We start from the raw sequence: 22,521 nt of genomic DNA on the forward strand, positions 1-22,521 counted from the left end.
GCATGCTCAGAGAAAGAAGCCAGTCACCAAGAACTACGTGTTGTCTCCTTCGATTTCTGTAAACTGTCCAGAAAGGAGCACTGTATGGAGACAGAAAGCAGATCAAGGTTGCTTGGGGCTGGAGGACGGAGTGGAGATTGTCTGCAGAGGGGCTGGAGGGGGTGTGGGAAGGGGAAGGAGACTCTAAAACAAACTAGGGTACTAGCTGAACAACTGTGCTATCCTAGGGGACTTCCACAATGGGTGAACGTGATTGCATGTAAATTTCACCAAAAGAAAAAGAAAAAGAAAAAAGGTAACAGTCCCACATCAATGGGTCCTGGTGTCCCCAGGCAAACACTCCCTGGTGAGGTGCCACATCCTGGAGTCCCAGCAGGGGGTGACTTAGAGCCTGGTTTCTGACCTCACATTGGAGTCAGGGATTCAGGGCCTATGCCTTCAGCCTCTGGCCCTGGCAGTTCCCCTGGAATCCACAAGGGGGCAGGCGACCTAAGGGAGGAGACCTCCAGGTGGCACAAGGAGACCAGGGGGCAGAAGGCAAAGACAGGGGATACCCAGCTGGCTGGAGATTCGGGGAGAAAGTGAGAGCTGCAGGACACAGGAAAGCAGCTGGCAAGATCTGGATGATTTTTTTTTAACATTTCTATCTTTATTTATTTGACAAACAAAGAGAGACAACAATCAGGGGGAGCAGCAGGCAGAGGAGAGAGAGAAACAGGCTTCCTGTGGACCAGGAAGCGTGATGGGGGGTTCCATTCCAGGACCTTAGGATCATGACTTGAGCTGAAGGCAGACGCTTAACCGACTGAGTCACCCAGGTCCCCTGGGTGGATCTTAAGTACACTTGGTCCCCTGGGTGGGCTCTTCCCACCGACCTTTAGGTCAACAGCTAAAGGTTCCCTTTGATGCTCCCTCCTGCACTGGCACTGAGGCTCCCCTCCCCCCATCAGCGTAGGAAAAAGAGCTTGTGGCACCATTAACCTTCTCCTATGTCTAAGTCAGGGAGTTGGGACCAGGCTGGGGACCTGCCTTTTTCTGGACATCTATATAGGGCCAGCTCCTAGGTGCTGAGCCATCCCTGCAGGGGTCTAGAAGGGTCACCCTGGTCTTTCAAATTGGTGCTGGGCTTGCAAAGAATGGTTCCTGCTCATCTGTATTTCCCTGGCCTAGGCTGAGCATCCTCGTCCAAGATCAGGGCCTGCCATGACCTGACATAAGGAACCTCCGGTCTGTCACTGCTTCTCTTTGGCAAAGTCCACAGGTGGCCCACGGTAGTGGTGGGTTGGGGGGATAGGGCATAGAATTCTACACTCTGTCAAAACATCGTCCACGGTGAGGATTTTAAAAAATGTTAAGAGGACAGAGATCACATTATATACTCGGTGGTACAGGAACAGCTCTGCATGGTGACGAAGAGTAGCTACACATCTAATGAGCATAATATAATCTGTAGAGCTGTCCAATCACTGTGTTGTCATGTGAAACTGACGTCACATGTTGTATCAACTATAAATCAATTAAAAAAACCCTGCAGGTGAGGGGAAAACATTTGAAAAGGAACCAATAAAACTGTCATTGACTGGGGAATAACGTGGGTTTCAATTGAACAGAACAACGTGCATCCACTTGGAGGTGGAATATTTTTTTAGATAAATATAGTATAGTAGTGTTGATGTATTTTCTCTTCCTCGTGATTTTCTCAATGACATTTTCTTTACTCTAACTCGCTGTGGTATAAGAATAAAGTATATGATACAAACAGCACACAAAATATGTGTGAATCAACTGTTTTGTGATCAGTAAGGCTTCAGTGGTAGTTATGTTTTGGGGGAGTCAAAAGTGACACACAGATTTTTCAAGTGTGAGAATCTGTACCCCTAACCCCCAGGTTGTTCAAGAGTCAAATTGTATCTGTATTGGCAGATACCATGCCCCTATTTAGAGAAAAATCCAAACACACACACACACACACACACAACCAGCTACTAGAGTGCATAACCTAATTCCGCAGAGTTGCAGAGCACAAGACAGACAAAATCAGGTGCTTCTATACCCTAGCAATGAACAATCCGAAAAGGGAATTAAGAAAACAATTTCATTTCCAACAGGACCCACCAGAAAATAGCATCTAGGAATAGTCGAGTCAAGGAGGCACAAAAGCTGTACACTGAAAACTACACAGCATTGCTGCAAGAGATTCCAGAAGACCTAAACAAGTGGAAAGACATCCTGTGCTCACCAATTGGAAGGGTTAAGGTGGTTAAGATGGCAACACCACCAACTGCAGACTCCGCAGGATTCCTATCCAACTTTTTTCTTCTGCCTTCTCTAGTCGCCGTCAGCCCCTTGCAGTATGTTTCCTTCAGTCAGGGTGGTTTTCATCTCTTAACGTGAGATTAGATCTTTTTTTTTACATTTTCCATGAATCTGATGACTCTTTTGAACCGATGGGATGCGGTTAAAACAAACGCTTTCTGGTCCTTCTCTGGTGAGTCTCACCTTGGTGTCGGCTCTGCGTCATTTTCAGAGGAGTGATCTGTCTCCTCCAGGAGGCTCATTTCCCCTGCTTCTCTGCATACCTCAGACTGTCGGATGGAATGCCAGACACTGTGAATTTACCTTGTTGGTTGCTGGCTATTTTTGTGTTTTCTATAATATCGAGCTTTGTTCAGAGATGCATTTAAATTACTTGGGAACAGTGTGGTCATTTCTGGTGTTGCTTTAACGATTAGTTCAGTGGTCCAGAGCAGTGCTCCGTGGAGGGCTAACGATGAGCTCCCAGTACTGTTGCAAGTCCTCCCTGAGTCCTCCACCCTATGCCTTGGGAATTAGGAGGGTTCGCCTTTTGCTCAGTCTGTCTCTGGGGCACAGGCTCTGCTCCCAGCGCTGTGTGAGCACCAGGCCCTGTGCAAAGGATGGCTGCCTGACTTGCTGGCCTTGCCTCCATGGAGGCCCTGAGCAGGACCTCACTGCACACCACCCTAGGGCCCCAACACAGCTCTGGCTAGGTGACTTTGCACAGCCCTGTCCTCCCCGTCTCTCCTCTGTCCAGGGGTCTCTCAGACCAGTGTCCTCAACTCTACGAGGTCTGCAGGGCTCCTCTTCAGCAGCCTTTCCCTCCGGTGCCTTGCTTGGAAACTCTCTGGAGGCAGTACCTTGGAGCACTTGTAGGGCTCCGCTTCCCTGGGTGTTTCCACGTGTCTGGGATGGCTGTCCTCTTTACCTGATGCCCAGGATCTTGGAAATCTGCATTTCGGGCATCTTGTGTGGTGCTGTTGCAGTGTTGTTTTGTTGCTTCAGGTAGAAGAGTAACCCAGTTCCTGTGAGTCCCTATTGGTGTGGCTCTGCTAAGAGAAAAAGTTGGAACAGGTCAGTGTAGATTCTGAACAGAGGCTTTTACTGAGTAGAGAAAAAGCCCCAGCTCTGGCGAAAGCATGAAGCCAGAAACCTCTTCCAGCTTGGAATTGCACAACAATGCAGGTACAGCTCTAAGGACAGTCTTTGCTTGAGCCCGAGAGCATGCAGAAGCCCCATGGCCCCTTGCCCAAGAGCTAGCCTGCTGCTTGGGAAACGTCTCTGGTGCCACCCCAATGGGTCCTTTGCAAGTGCACAGACTTGCCTCTTCCAAAGCCCCTCAAGGGGCGCCTAGCTGGCTCCATTGGCAGAGCACAGAACTCTGGAGCTGGTTTCGGGAGCCCAATCCCTACTTTGGGTGTAGAGATCACTTCCACAAGTAAACTTACAATAAACGAAGTAGGTCAAGCTGGACCATCTCTAGTCTCCGAAGGGTCCTCGGGAGGAAGGCTTATCTTGGTAGGCTACAACGTGGCCTCATTAAGGTCAGGCAGTCTGGGCATTGGATGAGGCTTTGTAGGGTGACTGGCCAGGTATGTGGGAAGGGCAGAAAGGAGAAGGAACACTGACCAGTGTTCCATGGGAAGTGAAAGAAAGCACTTCTGCAGGATGACAGGACTGCAAGCCAGCTACTGTATAAGCAGAGATAGTAAAGAGCACTGGTGGGCACCTGGCACCTCGCTGCAGGAGGAACAACAACATGAAAAACCCAACACCCAAAATGTCAGGCAAGTGAGAGCTGTGGACAGTCACTGACCACCATGCACTCTTGATGAGCAACAGCAAAAGAGAATATTACCCAACACTGAGGTCTGAAGTCTCCAGAATCCGCTGCTTGGTCTGACCAGAAGACCAAACAGAACAAGACAGCAAACAAACAAACAAAAAACTTCTGTTACAGAGCTAGCACCAGGGGAGAGCGCGGATGGAGTCGCCCACTGTCACAAATTATGTAGCCGAGCTTCTGCCATTTGGGGAAGTTACAGGAGTCAGCACACCTGCAGTACAATGGGTGAGCCTCAGCCTGGGAAAACTAAATGCTTGATCATGGTATTTCTTCTGCCAGGTAAGTATGACTCCCGCTGCCACCAACCCACTCCAGCCACACCCGCCTTTCACCTTACACACAAGCTCACTCGCCTAGCCACACCCCAAAACCCTCGGCACCCACTCCTGTCCCAAGCATCCTCACCCTCCACCCAGTTCTTCCTAATACCTTGGAAACAACAGCGCTGCTACTTCTGCTACTTCCACAGCCCTGGCAATACAACCGCACAGAACCGCACCTAAACGTTGCCTGATTTACATCGGACACGCCCCGTCCGTGACGTCACGGCTCTCCCCTCAGTCATCGCCTTCACAGTCTCCTCCGCCTCCTTCCCTCCACCCTGCTTTGGTTACCACTCCTCCACCCTCTCCCTGCAGCTCTGGCTCCCGACCCCTCCACACTCCCATTCAGACACACACACACACACACACACACACACACCCCTCCCCCCAGCGCCCAGCACAGGGAAGGCTGAGCCAGCCTGGGAGGAACAGAGGGAGGACTTGCCACCAGCCCTCCAAGAGCCGATACGTCTCCCCCCGCCCTCTCTCCCTCTCCTCAGAACCTGGTTTGGAGGAAACCGAGAGCGATGGCTGCACCTCAGGAGCTCAGCCTCCAAGCCAGCCACCCCCCTTCAGGTCTGGACACCCCGGGGGGTGGGGGGCCTGGGGAACAAAGGTCCGCCTCCTCTGGGCACTGGGGCTGACACCTGCCGGCAACATCCCACAGGCTGGAAACATCCCCGGGCCTGCTGCTTCACCTGGAGGGCTCCTAGGGCAGGGTCTCGGCGCCCCCTCCTGGCCGCCCGGGGTAGGCGCCCAAGGATTCCGCAGTCCAGGGCAGGGCCAGAGGAAACCATTCCTTCTGCTCACTTCCTCAGGGCTGAGTTCACAGCAGGGGCTTGGTGGGGTCCCAGGCGCCCCACTCTGCCACTGCCTTCTGTCCGTCCACCGCTGGGCGCTTCCCCTTCGATGAGATTTCTGCAGTCAAAGTCGGCCTTTCGAGGGAAAAAAGCCAGGTCTGGAACACAAAGCAAAACAAGTACTCTCTGAACACACTAGTATTGGGCAATTATAGGGTCATGGATGGAGTGCGCTAGGGGTCTGATCTGCCTTTGCCTTGATTGCGCCTTGAGGTAGTGGTTTACTTTGACCGGACTGTTGAAATTAGAAAAGATTGGGGGGCTGGGAGGGGGCGTCCAACTGTACTTGTCACCTGACTTCATGGTGTGGTGGTGGGCAGGATAATGCCCCCTCCCTAGGAGGTGCCCATGCTAATGCCAGGAACCTGGGCACCCTGGAATGACAAGGGAGCCTTAACACTGGAAGAGGCAGAGAAGGAGGTCAGAAGGATGCTGTGTGAGGAGGACCCTGCCTGCTGAGGCTGGGGCTGGGGCTGGGGCTGAGGATGGAGGAGGGGCCTCTAACAGATGCAACAGGCAAAGAGACACACTGTCTTGTGAACCTAAAGAATGGACACCGCGTCGATTCGTGGGGAATAAAAGGGAAAGGCGATCTGGGACAAACCAGCTGTGGCAAAACCATATTTGAGTTCGGAGAACAAAGGGGAGGTAAGCTCTTCTTTTTGGAGCAAAGGGGTCAGTTGGGAAGGCTGTTCTAAAAGTCCATGGGGGTAAACCGTAAGTTGCAAGTGTGCTGTGTGCTGGTGTCTCCTTGGGGGACGAGGCTAGCGTTTCTTCCTCTGGCGGGGTTAGTGGGGGCGTATCCATGTGCAATGTCAAGTCCCTGTCAGGTCAGATCAGTCTCTTCCCCTTGGGGCTGCAATGCCCTAGGAGGTAAGGAGGGCAGAGGAGCTCCCTTGCTAAAACCTCCCAACTGCATGTTAGTGAGGCTTCCCCTGACCAATTTCCACCCTCTCCTAGAGCCTCCAGAAGGGAAGGTGGCCCTGTGGGCATCTGGATTTTAGTCCAGTGAGATCCTTGTTGGGACTTTGCACCCTCAGAACTGGAAGATAAAAAATGTGTTCTCTTTAGGGCGCTACGTTTCTGGCGACTTAGTATCACAGGAATAGAAAACCAATGTAAGGGTCTACCTCCTTCAGCTCAGCGGTAAATAGATCTGGGGGAGGCAATAAATTCTCTACAAATTCTGCAGGTTGTCTGTCTTAGGTCTACAGGTCAAGGGCTAGTTTAATTAGTGTTTACGTGTTACGCTTAGGTACCTGCTGATGTGATGTGGGCCAGGAGCGAATGGTCAGCAAAGAGCTCTTGAGGGGTCTCCAGGGCAAAAGGGTGTTTGTACTGAAGCTCCGGGATGGGACCCCTGGGCAAGAAGAGCTGCCCTGGGATTTTGAGGAGCGAATGATCATATCCTGTACATTGGGGGCGGAGGGAAGAGATAAGGAGGTTTCCAAAGGGATTTCTAGGTGTTCAAGGAGACTTCCAGGGTCCTGGAGGTCTGGCTTCTGTCCAGCAGAGGTTACTTTTTACCTCCAGCAAAGCATTACCAGTAGTGCACTTGTGAGTTCCTGGAAGACTGTCCTGCTCTGTCTGGGTTTTGTACTCATGGGCTGCAGGTGCCAAGGACATTTACTTTTCTCTACATTTCATTGGCCTTTGTTCTCCCCATCACCTGCCGTCTTTTTTCTTTCCATTCTTTTCTGTGGGACTCACAGTCTCTTCCCTGCGGGGGCTCAGCAAGCTTCTTACGTGAATGATGCAAAGTGGAAGCCATTGGTGGTCACCCAGAAGGATTTTTAATTTTTAAGAGTGGGCTTTGTTCACAGGGAGGGGTAGGATAGACCTTACAGAAAGGTGAATATTGGATGATTCTCCCCTCAAAGGTCCATTTTTGTTGCAACGAGGTCTCTTAAGGCACAGACCCACTGTTCCACCTTTCACAAAGGGTGAAATGCAACAGTTTTAGGGCTTTTCCCCAAAAGAGAGCTGTGACTGGATCCTGAGCAGAGTGAGGTTTATATGATGTCATATGCTATTGCTTTCCTAAATGTTATGTACCTCAAATGAATTTTGTAGAAGCACTATCTGTGTTGTCCATTGATTACTGACGATCCCATCAGGGCGCACCAGCCCTGGTGGCACAGGGATGGAGGAGGAATTGCTGGGGTGCTGGCATAAGCACAGGGCAACATGGTCTCCCACTTGGTTTCCTTGTCTTCCTTTTTTTTTTTTTAAGATTTTATTTATTGGGGTGCCTGGGTGGTGCAGTCGTTAAGCATCTGCCTTTGGCTCAGGCCGTGATCCCAGTGTTCTGGGATCGAGCCCCGCATCAGGCTCCTCCTCTGGGAGCCTGCTTCTTCTTCTCCCAGTCCCCCTGCCTGTGTTCCCTCTCTTGCTGGCTGTCTCTCTCTGTCAAATAAATAAATAAAATCTTTTTTTTAAGACCTTTTTTTTTAAAGATTTTATTTGTTTATTTGATAGACAGAGAGAGAGTACAAGGAGCCGGAGCAGGAGGTAGAGGGAGAAGGAGGCTCCTGCTGAGAAAGCAGCCCAATGTGGGGCTGGATCCCAGGACCCTGGGATCGGGACCACGGGCTGAAGGCAGACACTTAACCCACTGAGCCACCCAGGTGCCTGCTTTCTTTGCCTTAATAGTTTACTGACATTCATCCATTCTGCTGATCGGGCCAGCGAGTTCCTCTATATGGACAGCCAAAGGCCTTCGTGGAAACACTTGAACAACAGAGCATTAGGGCAGATGTGGGGTCACTCCATCCACTAGAAAAGTAGGAGGCATTGCTCCCTCAAATGGGTCTTTTCTTGGGTCTTCTTGTTACTGGTGGTCGTGGTGATGGTTGTGAGGAGAGTGTTTGAGGGTTTTGTTTGTTGTTATTGGCCGTGGTTTTAACACTTTCTAGGAAATAATTGATAGCTTAATAGTAATTCTTGGAAGGCAAAAGGACATAAGTAAGGCCACTTCCCAGGGAATATTTGCAGATCTCTATGCCAACATTTATGGAAGGACTTACACACTTTTCTTTTTCTTTCCTTTTTTCTTTCTTTCTTTCCCTTTCTTTCTTTCTTTCTTTCTTTTTCTTTCTTTCTTTCTTCTTTCTTTCTTTCTCTTTCTTTCTTTCTTTCTCTTTCTTTCTTTCTTTCTTTTTTTAAGATTTTATTTATTTATTCGACAGAGGGAGAGACAGGGAGAGAGGCAACACAAGCAGGGGGAGTGGGAGAGGGAGAAGCAGGCTTCCCACTGATCAGGGAGCCTGATGCAGGCTTGATCCCAGGACCCCGGGATCATGACCTGAGCCAAAGGCATAGGCTTAATGACTGAGCCACCCAGGAGCCCCCTACACTTTCAATGAAAGGTTATCGATCAAAGTAATACAACTGGGGACGCCTGGGTGGCTCAGTTGGTTAAGTGTCTGTCTTAGGCTCAGGTCATGGTCCCAGGGTCCTGGGATCAGGCTCCCCACAGAGCTGGAGCCTGCTTCTCCTTCCCCCTCTGCCTGCCTCTCTCCTTCTTGTGTTCTCTCAGTGTCAGATAAATAAATAAAATCTTCAAAAAGAAACCTGTGTTTACACTTTTGGGTGACTGTTAGAGCACAACAGTTTTACAGCGTGGTCTGCAGCCCACCTGCATCAGAATCACAAGGGTATTAACGTAAGAAATGCAGATTTTGGGCACCCACACCAAGGAAGTCTCTTGGGATTGGGACCCAGGAAGTGCCTTCTGTGATCTCCACTGCTGATTCTAAGGCTCTCCAAATCTAAGAACCACTCTCTTATATTTTGAGATTGGGGATTTTTACAAAATGAAAGAGAAGGCAAAAGTTCTCCTTTTAAAGTTAGACTTGAAGCGTTAGACTATGACCTTCTGAGGGACAGGGTGTCTTTCCTACTCTTACACATTCAGCCTAGAGACTGGTGCCAAAATCAGAAGCAGAGCAGGTGAGGAAGAACGTTTTATCTCTTTACACACATTTTACTTTCATAGCCACCAAAGCGACTGTGTTTCATTTTCTCTAACAGACCCTGTCCACCAGTTATGCTGCCCTTGACATACTGCCATAGCAACATAGATAAAATATCTATCGTACATTTATACACACGTACACACCTTCTCAAAACACTGTCAGGACACAGACTAGGCTTTCCCATATCTGGGGGCCTCTCAGGTGCCACTTCAAAATGATCGCTGGCTTGTCTTACACAGGACTTTCACTGGCCTTGGCCTGGCCATGAGCCCCAGTTCCCCAGAGAGGAGCTAGGGTGATGCGAGGGGACAGCATATTTAGACTGAGGTGGCCACACTTCAGAGAGCATAAAAGAATGGAAATAGGAGGTGCTAGGCTAAGCAGGAGATGGCATGTGGGGAGCCACCACTTTCACCACGTGGATCCAAAGCACTCAGGAGCCCCGGTGTAGACTGACGCCCAGGCTGACGGTGGCCCGGCTGAGCTGGCCCCGGCGAAGCGTGGATCTGGGGGTGGTGCGGGCTGAGCCCCACTGGCCCTCAGGCCACTGCTGTCACTCGTGGGCTTCAGAGTGGGCCCAGGAGCTACCTTGTGGAGACCAGTTGTCCCATCTGTAGGAAGCAGGGTCCTGTGTCCCCCGAGCTGGCCATCTGAGGACAGGCGCTAGAGCGAGAAATGGCCATTTGCAGTTCCCAGCCCAGTGCGGTGCTTAGAAGCAGTGTCACGAGCTCCTCTACAAATCCTGCGTGTTTTGCTCAGGGCTGGGCTGAGCAGACCCTGGCGGATGCTTTTCCTCAGCCGCAGGAGAGGCTGTCTGCCCTTCGCCCTCCTCCACCAGGCCGGCCTCTGACTCCTCCTGGACACTCCAGCAGGTGTGGAGAAGTGGGGTCCAGGTCTCCTCAACAGATTGGGGTCTGCACAAAAGGGGGGAAGGCCCAGCCTTCCTGCTATTTGAAGGACCTCTGGTGGCTCCTCTTCTTGCGTGGCTCGTGGAAGGCAAGGGTCACAAGACTGCGGTGCAGGGCAGGGCCCTTAAGGACTTCACCTGGAGACAAAAATGCAACAAGGTGAGAGGCTACTGTCAGGCCCTGCTGGTGGCTCCCAGAGCTGCAGTGAGCAGTGGGCGGTGGCAGAGCCAGGAGCTCAAGGAGAGCCTGTCAGGAGGATGCGCCCAGGGGAAGGGGTGCAGTCCTGAGGAGCCACTGGTGCCACCAGGTGAGAAGGAAAGTTCCCCACCACGTCGGGCGGGTGACGGCCCTGCTCAGAGCCACTGCACACGAGGTGCCCGCATCCCACACGCCCTCTTCAGGGGCCAGGTCACTCCCCAGTTCACTCAGAGCAAAATGATGGCTTCTGTGACCTCCCAGGAACCGAAGCGCTTAGTATGAAACATGCCCACGTAGAAGCAGCCTGTTGCAGGAAGGAGAGGACATTGTACAGGGAAGTCCCCTGTTAAGTTCATGTCCCCCTTACTTGATGTGGAGAGGGAGGGGCCCAGGCAGCAGCGAGCTCAGAGACTCCCTGCGTCTAGTGCCACCTCTTTCAGATGAGGGGTGGTGGGCTCATCGTCCCTGAGGGGTCAGCCACAGGGTCGGTTAGTGACAAGCCCGGGATTAGAACCCAGGCCTCAGGCCCTTTCCATTGGTCTCTGGGAAGTGCAGAGGAAACTTCCAAACACAGGGAAGCCAGTGGGTGTGTGGGGCTGTTGGGTTACCTTTGCTGGGACAGGAATAAGGCTTTACAGAGGCCATCTTGTAAGTGTTCTTCTAAAGAGGCTCAGGAAAGAAAGGAATCATCAGAGAAAAACAAAAGGGAATTAGCCCCCCCCCAAAAAAAAAAAAGAAAAAGAAAAAGAAAAGGAGGGTGAAGGCATGGTCCGACCCGTTTTCACGCTGTGGGATCAACACGCTCTCAGGTTACATGAGGAACATTCCCAGGAATAGGCCCAACTGCTTAGGGCAGAGCTTTAAAATCCAAGTGAAAGGCTTGGTTTCTTTCTTTATTCTTTTGAAAGAAATCTCCATGCCCAGCGAGAAGCCCAACACAGGGCTTGAACCCACAACCATGAGATCAAGACCTGAGCCAAGATCAAGCAGATGCTCAACTGCCTGAGCCACCCAGGTGGCCCGAAAGGTTTAGTTTCTGATTTATAAGCTATTTGCTACACTTCAGCTTACTGCTAGGGAAAGTGTTAGTATTATACATAAAAGTACAGAAAACCTGCCATACAGATAGAATGTTTCCCTTCAAGTTTCATTTTTATTTATTATCAAATTCTCCTTTAGGTCAAGAAGACCCAGTGGTTTTCTTTGGAGAAAGATGTGTGAAAATTGAATTGCTCTTCTCTGAGTGTGCAGTAGAATCAACCAACTAGATTGCATCTCGGGTTTATTTTTTCCTGAACTGAAAAGTGCTACAGGAGACACTAGAGCTGGCCAGAGAGACCCTTTCCTGGAAGGTAATTCAGAGGCGGACTCCCCATGTCTTCTGATCTTGGGAATCTACTCACTTGCTTTCCTCGGACTCCTGCCTTGGCCTAAAGGAGGGAAGAAGTGGGGTGAGGAGAGAAGAGGGTGACGATGTGACAGGGAGATGAGATGGCAGGGGAGGGACTGGGATGGAGAGGGGATGGGGAGCGAAGCAGAAGGACACTTAATGAGGACCCGAGTCCTAGGAGTGGACCGGAAATCTTCTCCTGGAAGGTCAGAGTGGGTCGGCGATATTCGCAGACTCTGAAGACAGGTGGGGTTGGATTTGGGCTGGGGTCTCTGGTGGGTGCAGTGGTCTCCTTACCTCCAAATTAGTCCTTGCCTTCTTCAAAACATCATGTGTCCTGGTCACTGAAACAATAAAACAGCCCAACAGGCAGCAGTGACCAGCTGGGCCCATACTTGCCTGGTGTGTTCTAAAGTGTGTCTTATTGGCCGCTCAGCTCAGGGTCTCCTGCTGCCTCCATGCGCCCCTCCCTCTGCATCCACAATTACTCAGGGCACAGGAGGTTTGGGGACATGACATCAGTGTGCACCCCCCACCTCCGGTCTGTCGGGTCACCATCCATCTGTAGCACAAGTGGGCAGTCTGGAAGTCCCCCCCCTTCCCCAATTTCCTCTCCCATCCCCTGGCTCGGGGGCACCCACACTGGCTGAAGATGAACTGCTCCATGCTCTCCTTCTGCTGGTTGGCAGTCTTCAGACGCTCTGCTGTGCTCTGAAGGAGACTCTCCTGTTTGGACAATTTGGTTCTCAGTTCCAGAAGTTCCCTTCTCATGGACTGTCCCTGGGGAAGGGAAACAGGCTGTCAAAGGTCAGAAGGTCTAAAGCACCCCATGCTCTGTGGCTCTTGAAAGTCACAAGTGGGATTCTACAATGTTCTGCACTATTTCTGGACTGGAGTCTCTCCATGAAAGCCTCTAAAACCCTCCAGCTGAGGCCAGCTTAGAATGAGGCCATTCGGTCGGAACACGGAGAACCTGGGAGCCCCCATGCAGAGGGACACAGGCCTCCACTCCTGTTGCGGAAGAGAACCTGACTCCAGGGCAGCACCAGGACTCCCAGCGGTGGAACAAGAGCTCACATGTAGTGCCCCATCAGTTCTAGCACCCTGGCATCACAGATCAGACTTCTAGCTGGGAATGTTATGCCTGGGGAGACAGTCTGCCATGTTGTAAATCTTGGGACCAACTTCAAGATGGCAAAACCACCTCTCCCTTGGAACTGGCATAGTTTGGGCCCATACGGTGTCAGTGACTTTAATCTGGCCTAGAATTCTGGGGGTGGGGGTGTGGAGGGGGAGGAGGGCAGATTGAGAAAACTTCCTGTCCAGGCTCCCATCAACCAGAGTCCAGGCCTCATATCCGAGAGCACCTGATGGGTAGGGAGGCTGACTCTCCCAGGCCTGGCCCCAAGATGTGGAGGGAAGCTGTGTGTTGGGATGCAGTGGGTGGCTAAAGGAGGCTGGTCATCTCATGGTGACATTCTGTGGGGGTGACATAGGGGGAAAGGACATGTTAACACTTTCACAGGTCCCTAAATTTTTCAGCTCAGCTAAGTTCAGAAAGTGAAAGAACCTGAACATTCCTGGTGGCCAGGGTTCTCATGTGTCTTCCCTCTCCATATTCTGTCCTTCCCTCATTGCTGGGGGTGGGAGGAGGGATGTCATCAGAGCTGTACTGCCAGCCGCCAGCATGGATGACAGGTCTTCCTCTGGGAACAGTCCCCTGAGGCCCCTCTGTCCCAACTCAACTCTCTGGCTCCTGACCTTTAGGACTTGTGGGATGGAGGAGGCAGAATGGCATTTGGGGCAGAAGCGGTGAAGGAGGCTGCCACTCACCGTGTTGCCAGACAGGGCAGGGCTCAGGGAGCTTGGCAGGGCTGCTCGCCAGAACATGGTGAGGAGGGAGGCTGACTCCTCCAGCATGTGCAGCAGGGCCTGGGCACTGCTCCCAAGTTCATGGATGCCTTCGCTGCCCGGCACCTGGGAGAAGGGGGAGATAGCCCTGGACACCACCGAGGCTGAGAGATCACTCTCTCCCACCCCCACCCCCCGCTCCCACAGCACAGGGCTCAGGTTTCCTTGGTGAGTGAGGCACAGGCATGGGCCTGCTTGACCCTGTGAAACCCTTTTTTAACCTGGAAGCCCAAGATCTCCACCTCAGCAGTGACCTCCAACTTGCAAGAATCACTAGATTCTGACTTCTCTCATACTCTCCGTAAGCTTCTAGTCCTACTCCATGCTCTCAAGTCTAAGGTCCCTGATTTTTGCACTGGCACCCCCATGCAAATCTCTAAATCCTACTTTCTGCTTCAACTGGGCTGAACCATTTGTAGCTCCAAGGACTGAGAAGCCATTCCCTTTACCTGGAACGCTCTCCTCCATCACTCAGAGCCTGCATGTCCCCCTAGTGGTTCCTCTAAGGACTCTGGGACTTTCCTGGCCTGGCACAATGACCCCTTCTGTGTCTGTGCACTCACAACTCAGAGGATGGCTTCTGGTACTAAGCCCAGACCCCTGTTGCCCTTATTTCCTTGGATGTGTGGGGTTCTCTCTGGAGTGGGGGCTTTTGGGGCAGGGCTGTCCCTGCATGTCCATGCATCTCCAGTGGCTCAGCACAGCAGCTGGTAGCTGTTCTCTGAGTGGGGAAATACTCTGAGAAGGCATGCTGCCCACTCGTCTTCCCTGCTCAGTCTGCACAGAGAAATCCCATGGCTGCCAGGCTTCTCAGCCCTTCCAAAACATGGGGTTCATCTGGATGCAAATCTTGAATTTCCAGCCACATGATTAAGTGACTTTACTCTGCCCATTGATGACCATGTGCCGGGGTGATGGGACCAGATAATAAGTGACCAAAGGGTACTCAGAAGAGCACGACACATAAGCCAATACTCAGCAAATGCTCTACATATGAGGATGACAATGCTCCTCAGGCTTTTCTGTGTTTCTGAGAGCAAATAACAGTTAGAGCAGAGTGGACAGAGAAAACAGGAGATGGAGAAGAAGGGCCTGGCTGGGCATAAGCAGAAGATGTAGCCTCAGCTGTGGGAGATGGCCAGTGGGAGAAGAAGCTACAATCAGAAGGAGAAAGGGCACAAGGAAAAGGAGCCCCTAAGACCTACAGCATGATTACCTCTGTGCCCTGAGTTTCCAGGCCAGGGAAGGTGCAGGCTGATTTCACAAGAGCTGCTATCTTTTTGATCAGCAGTTTGCCCTCCCGTATCTGCTGTCTTAGGGCACTATAGTCATCAATGTGGCCAATGACATGGCGGCCATACTTATTGGCAAAGGAGCCATCAGTAGCTTCGCCCTCTAGCTTGGGAGGGTTCTTCATTACTGGAGAAGCCACCAAATCCAGCTCTGAAAAACAAAACCAGAACAACGTAGAATCCACAGTGATAAGCATACCCTCAGTCCACTTCATTCTAAAATAGACATCAAATAGTGAAAGAGGCCAGGAACAGGAAAGGCACCCTGGGAAAGTACAAGCAAGGTGTGAAGTCCATAGATTGCTGGGTTCTATGTTTTTATAATCTTTCTTACATCATCTCATAATGACAAAATTGCCAGGAGGCAAATTTTATCCTTACTGACAAATGAAATATCCAGGACAAATATTATTTTAATAAAAAAATTTTAATTTCCGGTTAAGAAGACACAGAAAGAAATTAATTAAGCTGGACACAGAGAGCACTTCCAAGGAGGGAGAGATCACTGGGCAATGAAGCACAACAGAGCAATAGGAAAACCACAGGAGGAAGAATAATGGCAAGAAAGGTGGCCACAGAAGGTGCAATGAGTAGGGCTAAAGACCTTGGGACCCAGGGAGAAAAATGTCTACAATCAGATAATGTGTCCATTAGTAACCAAAGGTTACTTGCATTGGTAATTTTTCATCATCAGTCCCTGAATCGTTCAGTTGCCATATTAACCATTTGTCCTATTGAAAGTGGCGGTCTCTGAGCCAGGAGCAGCAGGAGAAAGGCTGGGGAACACGAGCGCTGGAGAATTCAGGCCAACATCTCGGACTGGAGGGGAAGCAATGGAGTCTAGGGCATAAAGACAAGAACAATTTTCAGCAACCCTGGAACACTGCTCACCAAGCCCATGCACAGCTTAGTCTTCACCAGCAGAGATCTAAGGCAGCGTGGTTTGTCTCTTACACAATCATCACTCCCAGACTGTGATTGTAAGCAACAGCAAACACATCCCTTAGTTTGGAACAAACACATGTTCCTTTAACGGAAGCGTGTTCCATGAGAAGCAACTTTTGGTTTGAAAAATTATTAGGTGCATTTTTCTAACCTGCATTTTGAATATAATTATGTGGGCAATTTCTAATACAATGCCTTGTAACTAAATATAAATATGCATACCATGAGGTGGAGAACAAAGGCAAAAGGAAATGTAGATAAAGTTAAATTTCCTTATAACCTACAACCCATTGACAAATACTTGAGGCAGGCAGAGTAAGACATTACTTCAGGAACTCCCAACTGTCTTATGACCTACTAGAGGGAAAAACAGTCCTAGCTTGACAACAGCCAGGCTTCCAGTATCCCATGAATCTTCTTTAGCATATTAAAGTCCTTTTGGAAACTTCCCTTTGCCTGTACCTCCCCCAACTCCAAAGCATGTAATCAATGGCTCCTCACCACCCCAGTGTAGTTCTTTCTGCCCATAGGTCCTGTCCCTGTGCTATAATAAAAAGCCCTTTTCGCACCGAAAATGTCTCAAGACATTCTTTCTTGGCCGTCAGCTCTGAACCCCAATATTTCCACATCACATATGTGGGTATATGTGTCAAAAATACTGAATCAAAGGATGAATGGACTTGTGGACAATTAAACTAGCATTCCAATCACCATTCTGATGAGTTAGTGCTGGAAAAAATGTAGTAGGAGGAGAAGAGTAGAGACAGAGGGCGTGGAGGGTTAGAGACGTCCCCCTGCAGACCAGGTAGCAATACCAAGACCTGGTATTGGAAAATACCAGAGAAGACAGGAACAATCCCGCTCAGGCAAAGGTGGCTTAGAACCAGCTCTCCAGCTCAGGCCTCTCTGGTGGGCGAGGAACAGGAGCAGTGGCGGAGTCACCGGGGCTGAGTCCTGTCTGGGGTCGTGGGGACGCAGTGAAAAGGGAAAGCCGGGTAGGATGGCAGAGCAGGGAGTCCTAAGTGAACACTACAAGCATCACGGCAGCCCGGGTGGAGCCTGGCATCCACCTATTGTGGTCAAGCAGTTTCTATGGGCCACAGTCCACGGGACACTTTCTTATCTAATGGCCACAACACTGGATCTTGGGAGCCTCACATCATTTGACAAGTGAGGTCATTGTCTAATCAATGACAATCTAGCAGGACCAGGGGGACAAACTAAGATTAACATGCCCAGGAAAAGCAGGCATGAACGCGTTTGAAACTCCGCTTTAGATAATCCTGAGCAGAAATGCCTCCTATTGAAACACAATTGAAAATAGGGCTCTGGAGGTGAGAGGAGATGGTGAATTAAAAAAAGAAAAGAAAGAAGAGGAAGTTGAAATGAGTGTGTCAAGATGGGGGGGCAGTATTAACATTCAGACTGAAGCTAGGCGAAGGGGGCTGGATGAAGGACTTTGAGAAGAGAGGGAGAGAGCAGGCAAGGCAGTATCTGGAAGGACTGACAAAGAGGGCAGGGAAGGGGATGACAGCCAAGGGGAATAAACGAGGCTGTCCTCCCTCCCCCCCTGCTTTCCACAGCCAGCACTGCCTCCAGGACAGGAACAGTTTCCACTCAGCTGAGTTCCCCTCAAATCAGGGAATGGGAATCTGGAAGGCCAGCGAGACCGAGACAGAGCAAGAGCATAGTGAGGAGGAGGGACAGGGGCTGGAAACCAAAACATCTGGTTTGAATCCTGGGTCGGTGTCTTAGCTGCTGCAAACTTTAGTGTCCTGGTTAATGTCTCAAGGCCGAAGTTTTCCCACATTGAAATACCGAGAATAAAACCTCCCTTACCTCGGATAAAACAGTTTGAAAAATTGTTTGAAAATTCATGGTAAATTGTAAAGCACTCCACAAATACAAGGAATAGATATTAACATACACAGCTATTAACTGTTGAGCCATCCTTATCGTGTCAGACACTTGTAAATTATTTCACTTAATGCTCCAAATGACCATACAACATCTATATGATTATTATCCTCACCCTGAAGATGAGGAAAGTAAGGCTTAAGTACCTGAGACTTCAAACACCTTGCCCAAGGCAAGCAACCTATATGCCCAGACTCCGAATCTGGAGCCCAAGCCAGCTGTGACCCAAAATTTGCCCTCTCACCCGAGGCTGTAGATTGAAAGGCCTCCGATTTCACCCTGACCCTAAGGAGCGTGGAAGAGGGAAGACAGTCCCTTCCACCACAGACATCCTGGCCACCACCCCACTGGCTACGGGCTTCCTGGTCCCGTTGTCCTTCCTACCTTGGAAGACCGGTTGCTTGTTTCCGGGGTCCTCCTGGTTGGCGGAAAAGGGGCTGAGGCTGGCTTTGCTCCCCCCGCCCTCCAACTGCTGCTCCAGCTGCAGTCGCAGACAGTTGTTCACCTGGATGCTTCGCTCCAGCTGCCCTCGCAAAGCTCGAATCTCTGCCACCAGGTGGCTCAAGTCACTGCTCAAAGGGACCTGGTGACAGGCATCCCAGGTGGAAGCTGAAAGAAGAGAGAGGTGGGGCCTGGTGGCTCGGATCCAAGCTTTTCCAAGCATTGGTCAGAACACTCCGCTGGGACATTCCACTGGCCTCTCAGGGTCCCAGGCAACCCACCTGGGATAGAGCTGCCACTTTCCCTGTGTGGGGCCTGGCGCACACTGAGTGAGATACCACACACTGGAATTTCCCTGAGGCTCACCTGCATCTAGAGAGCCTTTGATGAGAAGATGGGGTCAAGGCCTATTAGTATTCTACTTCCACGGTAACCCTAGTCCTACAGGCCTGCGAGCAAGGTTTTCCGAGATAGGGGGTCAGCACTGGACTAGAGAAGGGCAGGGGATGAGGGAGAAGGAGAGTTGATGCCCCCATGTTCAGGAGTCCCCACGGAGAGGAGACGAAGGCACCAGGCCTTTGGCAGCGTGTAGGAACGGGAGTCTCCACTAGAGGCCAGGGTCACAACTCACTGAATTGTTCCACTTCACCATGTTTTTTTACCTCCATTTGCCACACACAGTCCATTTCTTCATACTGGGAATGAAGAGAGCTAAGAAATACTCTACAAGACCATATATCTTTTCTGAAATCTTGAAGCCAAATGTATTTCAAAAAGTAGAATTTTTCTGGCATTTAGGAAGGCAGCAGGATCCGTATACCATCTATCATGTAGCGCACGCACCGGGATGCACCTGGGCCACAGGCCTTTAGTCAAATACAGTCCTATTTCTGTGATGAGCTGGGTGAACGTTATCACTGAGCGGGGTAAGTGACGGCTGTGAATACCCTTCTGGTCAGTTCAGACAGCTTTAGTGACCAAATGAGTATATGAAAGAGATATCACAGAATTCATGGTTCTCATGCGATTATAGAATTAAGGATAAGACACCATGGGGCTTTAGTGGTAGTAGTTTTGAAATGACTCCTAAAACACTTATAAGAAAGGAGAAAGGCATGAAAGAAGATGTAGTCAGGATAAAGTGGTTTCTAGACACTAACCCCAAAGCTCCATGAAGCTCCTTCCTGTTTCTTTCCCTATATCCAAATTCTCACAAAGTTTTGCTTATTTTTAAAAAATGTTGTCCATCTATCCATTCCTCTTTATCTTCCCAACAGCACCTTGGATCAGAGTCTCCTCACGTAAATGCCCTATAACTGCACCCATTCTGTGGTTTCCCTGATTCGAATGTCTCCTGACTCCAGCGTGTCCCAGTAGTCCTACCATCTGACAGTTCTGCTCCCATCAAGTACCTATTTTGCTTGGAAAAACGTACTCATTTTCCATGGCTTGCAAACTTTCAACGTACTTCGTAGGTCCTCTATATGCTGGCGGCTGTCTCGTCAACTGACCTGACTTCTCACACTCCCTGTTACAAAGCTCTCTCACAGGCAGGTTGAACCAGACGCTCCCAGGAGCCCAAGTAAGCTATTCTCTCAGTCTGCGGTAAGCCTAATACTTCTTCAAGTTCTAGTTCACCTTCTCATCAGCAAATGAGGAAACCCATATGGTACACCTGATACTTCTTCAAGTTCTGGTTCACCTTCTCATCAGCAAATTAGGAAATCCAATCAGGTTTTATGAAAATTCAAATTTGGCTGAATACTGAAAATTCCATATTGCTTAAGGAATTTTTAAACATATGATCAAAAAAAAATTACAATTGAAAGGCTTAGAGAGCTAACATCCCATCCAAAGCAAGAGCTGCTTCTATGGGATCCTTGACAAGTCATCCTTTTCTATTTCAAGGAGGCTTGGATGGGAAGCTTATTCCTTCACAAACTAGCAATCCATCACTCGAAGGCTCTAGTGGTAAGGAAGGCTTAATTATTAAGTCCAAATTCCACTGCCCTTCATCCTCTGACCCTTGTTCAGCCTTCTAAAGGGACACCAAACACATCAGCTCTTTTTCACCTGATAATTGTTCAAATATTTAAAGCCAGTTCTCATTTCCTTGTGATCTTTTCCAGGCCTAAAATTGTTAGTTTCTTTGACAGTTGAAGATTTCTGGTCCCTTGGCGTGGAGGGACCTCCTTCACTATGGTCCCTGGTTTGCCAATGTCTCTTTTACAAGATGGTGCCCCACAATCTAACAATATTTCCAACATGGTCTCTCCATATGGACACCACTCTTACCCTACTGCGGTCTCAAGTTGAATTGCCTTTTGTAGCAACCTTTGCCTACAAGTTCTTTGTCCCAGCGGGTTTTTAACTAACTCCGCATCCTCAAGCCCACGAATGGCTCAGGCCTCCCCATCCCCTTACCTCTACCACTGATATTTTTAACCAAGCTCAGGGTTGTTTTTTTGTTTTATCTTTTCTAAATTTCATCATATTGACTTCAATCCTCAGTTCCAGCCTGGCTGGAGTTATTAACTTGATGTTTAGAATCCCCCCCCCATTTGAACAACAAGGGGGAAATAGAAGCAGATTTTCCAACATTAGAGCAGTATTTTAGCAGGTGGCAAAAGTCCTCAATATAACGGTTTAAAATTTAAATCCAGTCTTGAAATTTAGATCCTATTAGAGGCATTTCTGTAAATTGTTTTGCATCTTTTAATTTTCTCCCTGGGGGAGAAAATGGGTCAGGGTGGGAGCTGGTTGCCTGCTGTACTGGCTGCATGGGTGGCCAATATGATTATTCACAATATTCCAGACCTTCTCACATGATGGTGCCGTCAGAACAGTTCTCTGAATTAAAAATAAAAATCACTGTATAATTTGGACTTCGATCAACTTTTCTCTGGCCATCTAGGTAGGTAGAGTTGGACTCTTGTGGCCTACTTTTAAGGATGTCTTGGCTGGATCTTGCTCATGTCACCAACCTTGGGCTTTGCACATGAGAGAACCCCCTCTCTTCTTATTGGGAGCCCTAGACCTGGCTGGGAGTTTCTGAGGCAGAACTCTGTAGCTTTCCAGAGCTCTGCAACTCCCAAGGTAAAGACCTCACCAATATCCTAAGCAAGGGCAGGGAGCTCATGGGGGAGGGGAATAGGGAGAACACATACCTTTCAGCCCCTTCTTGGAATTGCCATAAAGCGCCTCGTAGATCTGTAGCTCTGACTGGAGAGACTGGAAGAGCTGCTGTTTCTCTTCACATCATTGCTGCAGGAGGGCCAGCTTATGCTGCAGCCTGCAGGGGAGAGACAAGGGCCTGCTGAGAGGCCAGGGCCCCTGGGCCACTCCAGGACAATCAGCTGTCAGCCAGCCTTTGCATCACAATGTATTAGCCCTAGATGCCAACGCAGGGGTCATGAAGACCATTACTTTTACTTTACAGATATGGAAACAGAGGCTCTGAGAGGTGAAGTAACTTTGCTTGAAGTCATGCCATTAGCTACATTAGCTGAGAGCAGACCCACTAGCCCTGTATTCTTACTGCCCCTTGGTGCTCTTCTCACAGTGACAGACAGTTCTAGGGTTTATGCTGGGGATGCTCATGACAGAGGGTGTGGATGCTTCCTACACCACGGTGAGACTAATATCCTTAAACTAACTGGAAGGATTTTTTTCTCCAGGATCTGATATGCTGAAAACCTTTTTTTTTAATCTTTGTTAAAATTTTTTATTTATTGTTATTTGTTATCATTAAATACAAAAGCCTATTAATAGCACAAGATAATACACAGTTTTTGGAAGCAAAAAGCTTCATTTTATTGTAATCATTGCTTAACCCTTTCTGATAATATGATCTGATGGTCTGGTTTTTAAGCTCAATTTCCTTAGAATCTGGGTTTTATGGCTAATATAGCAGAAAGAGGTGTAATACAAAAATTCAAAGCTCTAAATAGTAGTTCATCATTGACTATTAACTGAATTATGATTCCAATTTTTTCTATCTTATCTACCAAATATGCCAAAATTTTGTTGAAATTTGGCTAGCAAATTTTCTTCTAATGGGAATTCTTTATTCTTTTAACAAATGAATTCAAAAGCCCTGAAACTCTTTATTTGGAAATTTTTTTAACAGTTTAGATTTTTCTATTTCTAAGTATTTTAAGTGTTCACACATAAGAGATTTTGATATATGGGCATGTTGCCATTACTTTGGGCCACAAA

At 49.3% G+C, this 22,521-nt stretch overlaps 1 protein-coding gene and 1 non-coding gene across 2 annotated transcripts in view; both read right to left on the reverse strand.

Moving 5' to 3' along the window:
* LOC125281757 (myomegalin-like) overlaps window positions 1-22,521 on the reverse strand; it is a 155,084-nt gene that overhangs the window by 10,246 nt on the left and 122,317 nt on the right. Inside the window, 12 exon segments of the mRNA XM_057310761.1 lie at window positions 2,240-3,347; window positions 4,154-4,352; window positions 5,163-10,346; window positions 11,016-11,067; window positions 11,811-11,837; window positions 12,095-12,141; window positions 12,439-12,577; window positions 13,631-13,774; window positions 14,925-15,151; window positions 15,724-15,840; window positions 18,247-18,471; window positions 21,471-21,595. Coding sequence (XP_057166744.1) covers window positions 10,249-10,346; window positions 11,016-11,067; window positions 11,811-11,837; window positions 12,095-12,141; window positions 12,439-12,577; window positions 13,631-13,774; window positions 14,925-15,151; window positions 15,724-15,840; window positions 18,247-18,471; window positions 21,471-21,595 — 1,201 coding nt within the window. The 3' untranslated portion in view covers window positions 2,240-3,347; window positions 4,154-4,352; window positions 5,163-10,248.
* On the reverse strand, window positions 4,265-4,428 carry LOC125281923 (U1 spliceosomal RNA). Its single transcript, XR_007189004.1, has one exon. It is a non-coding gene; the product is annotated as a U1 spliceosomal RNA (small nuclear RNA).

The sequence above is a fragment of the Ursus arctos genome, unplaced genomic scaffold (genome assembly GCF_023065955.2).
Source record: "Ursus arctos isolate Adak ecotype North America unplaced genomic scaffold, UrsArc2.0 scaffold_12, whole genome shotgun sequence".
Lineage (NCBI taxonomy): Eukaryota > Metazoa > Chordata > Mammalia > Carnivora > Ursidae > Ursus > Ursus arctos.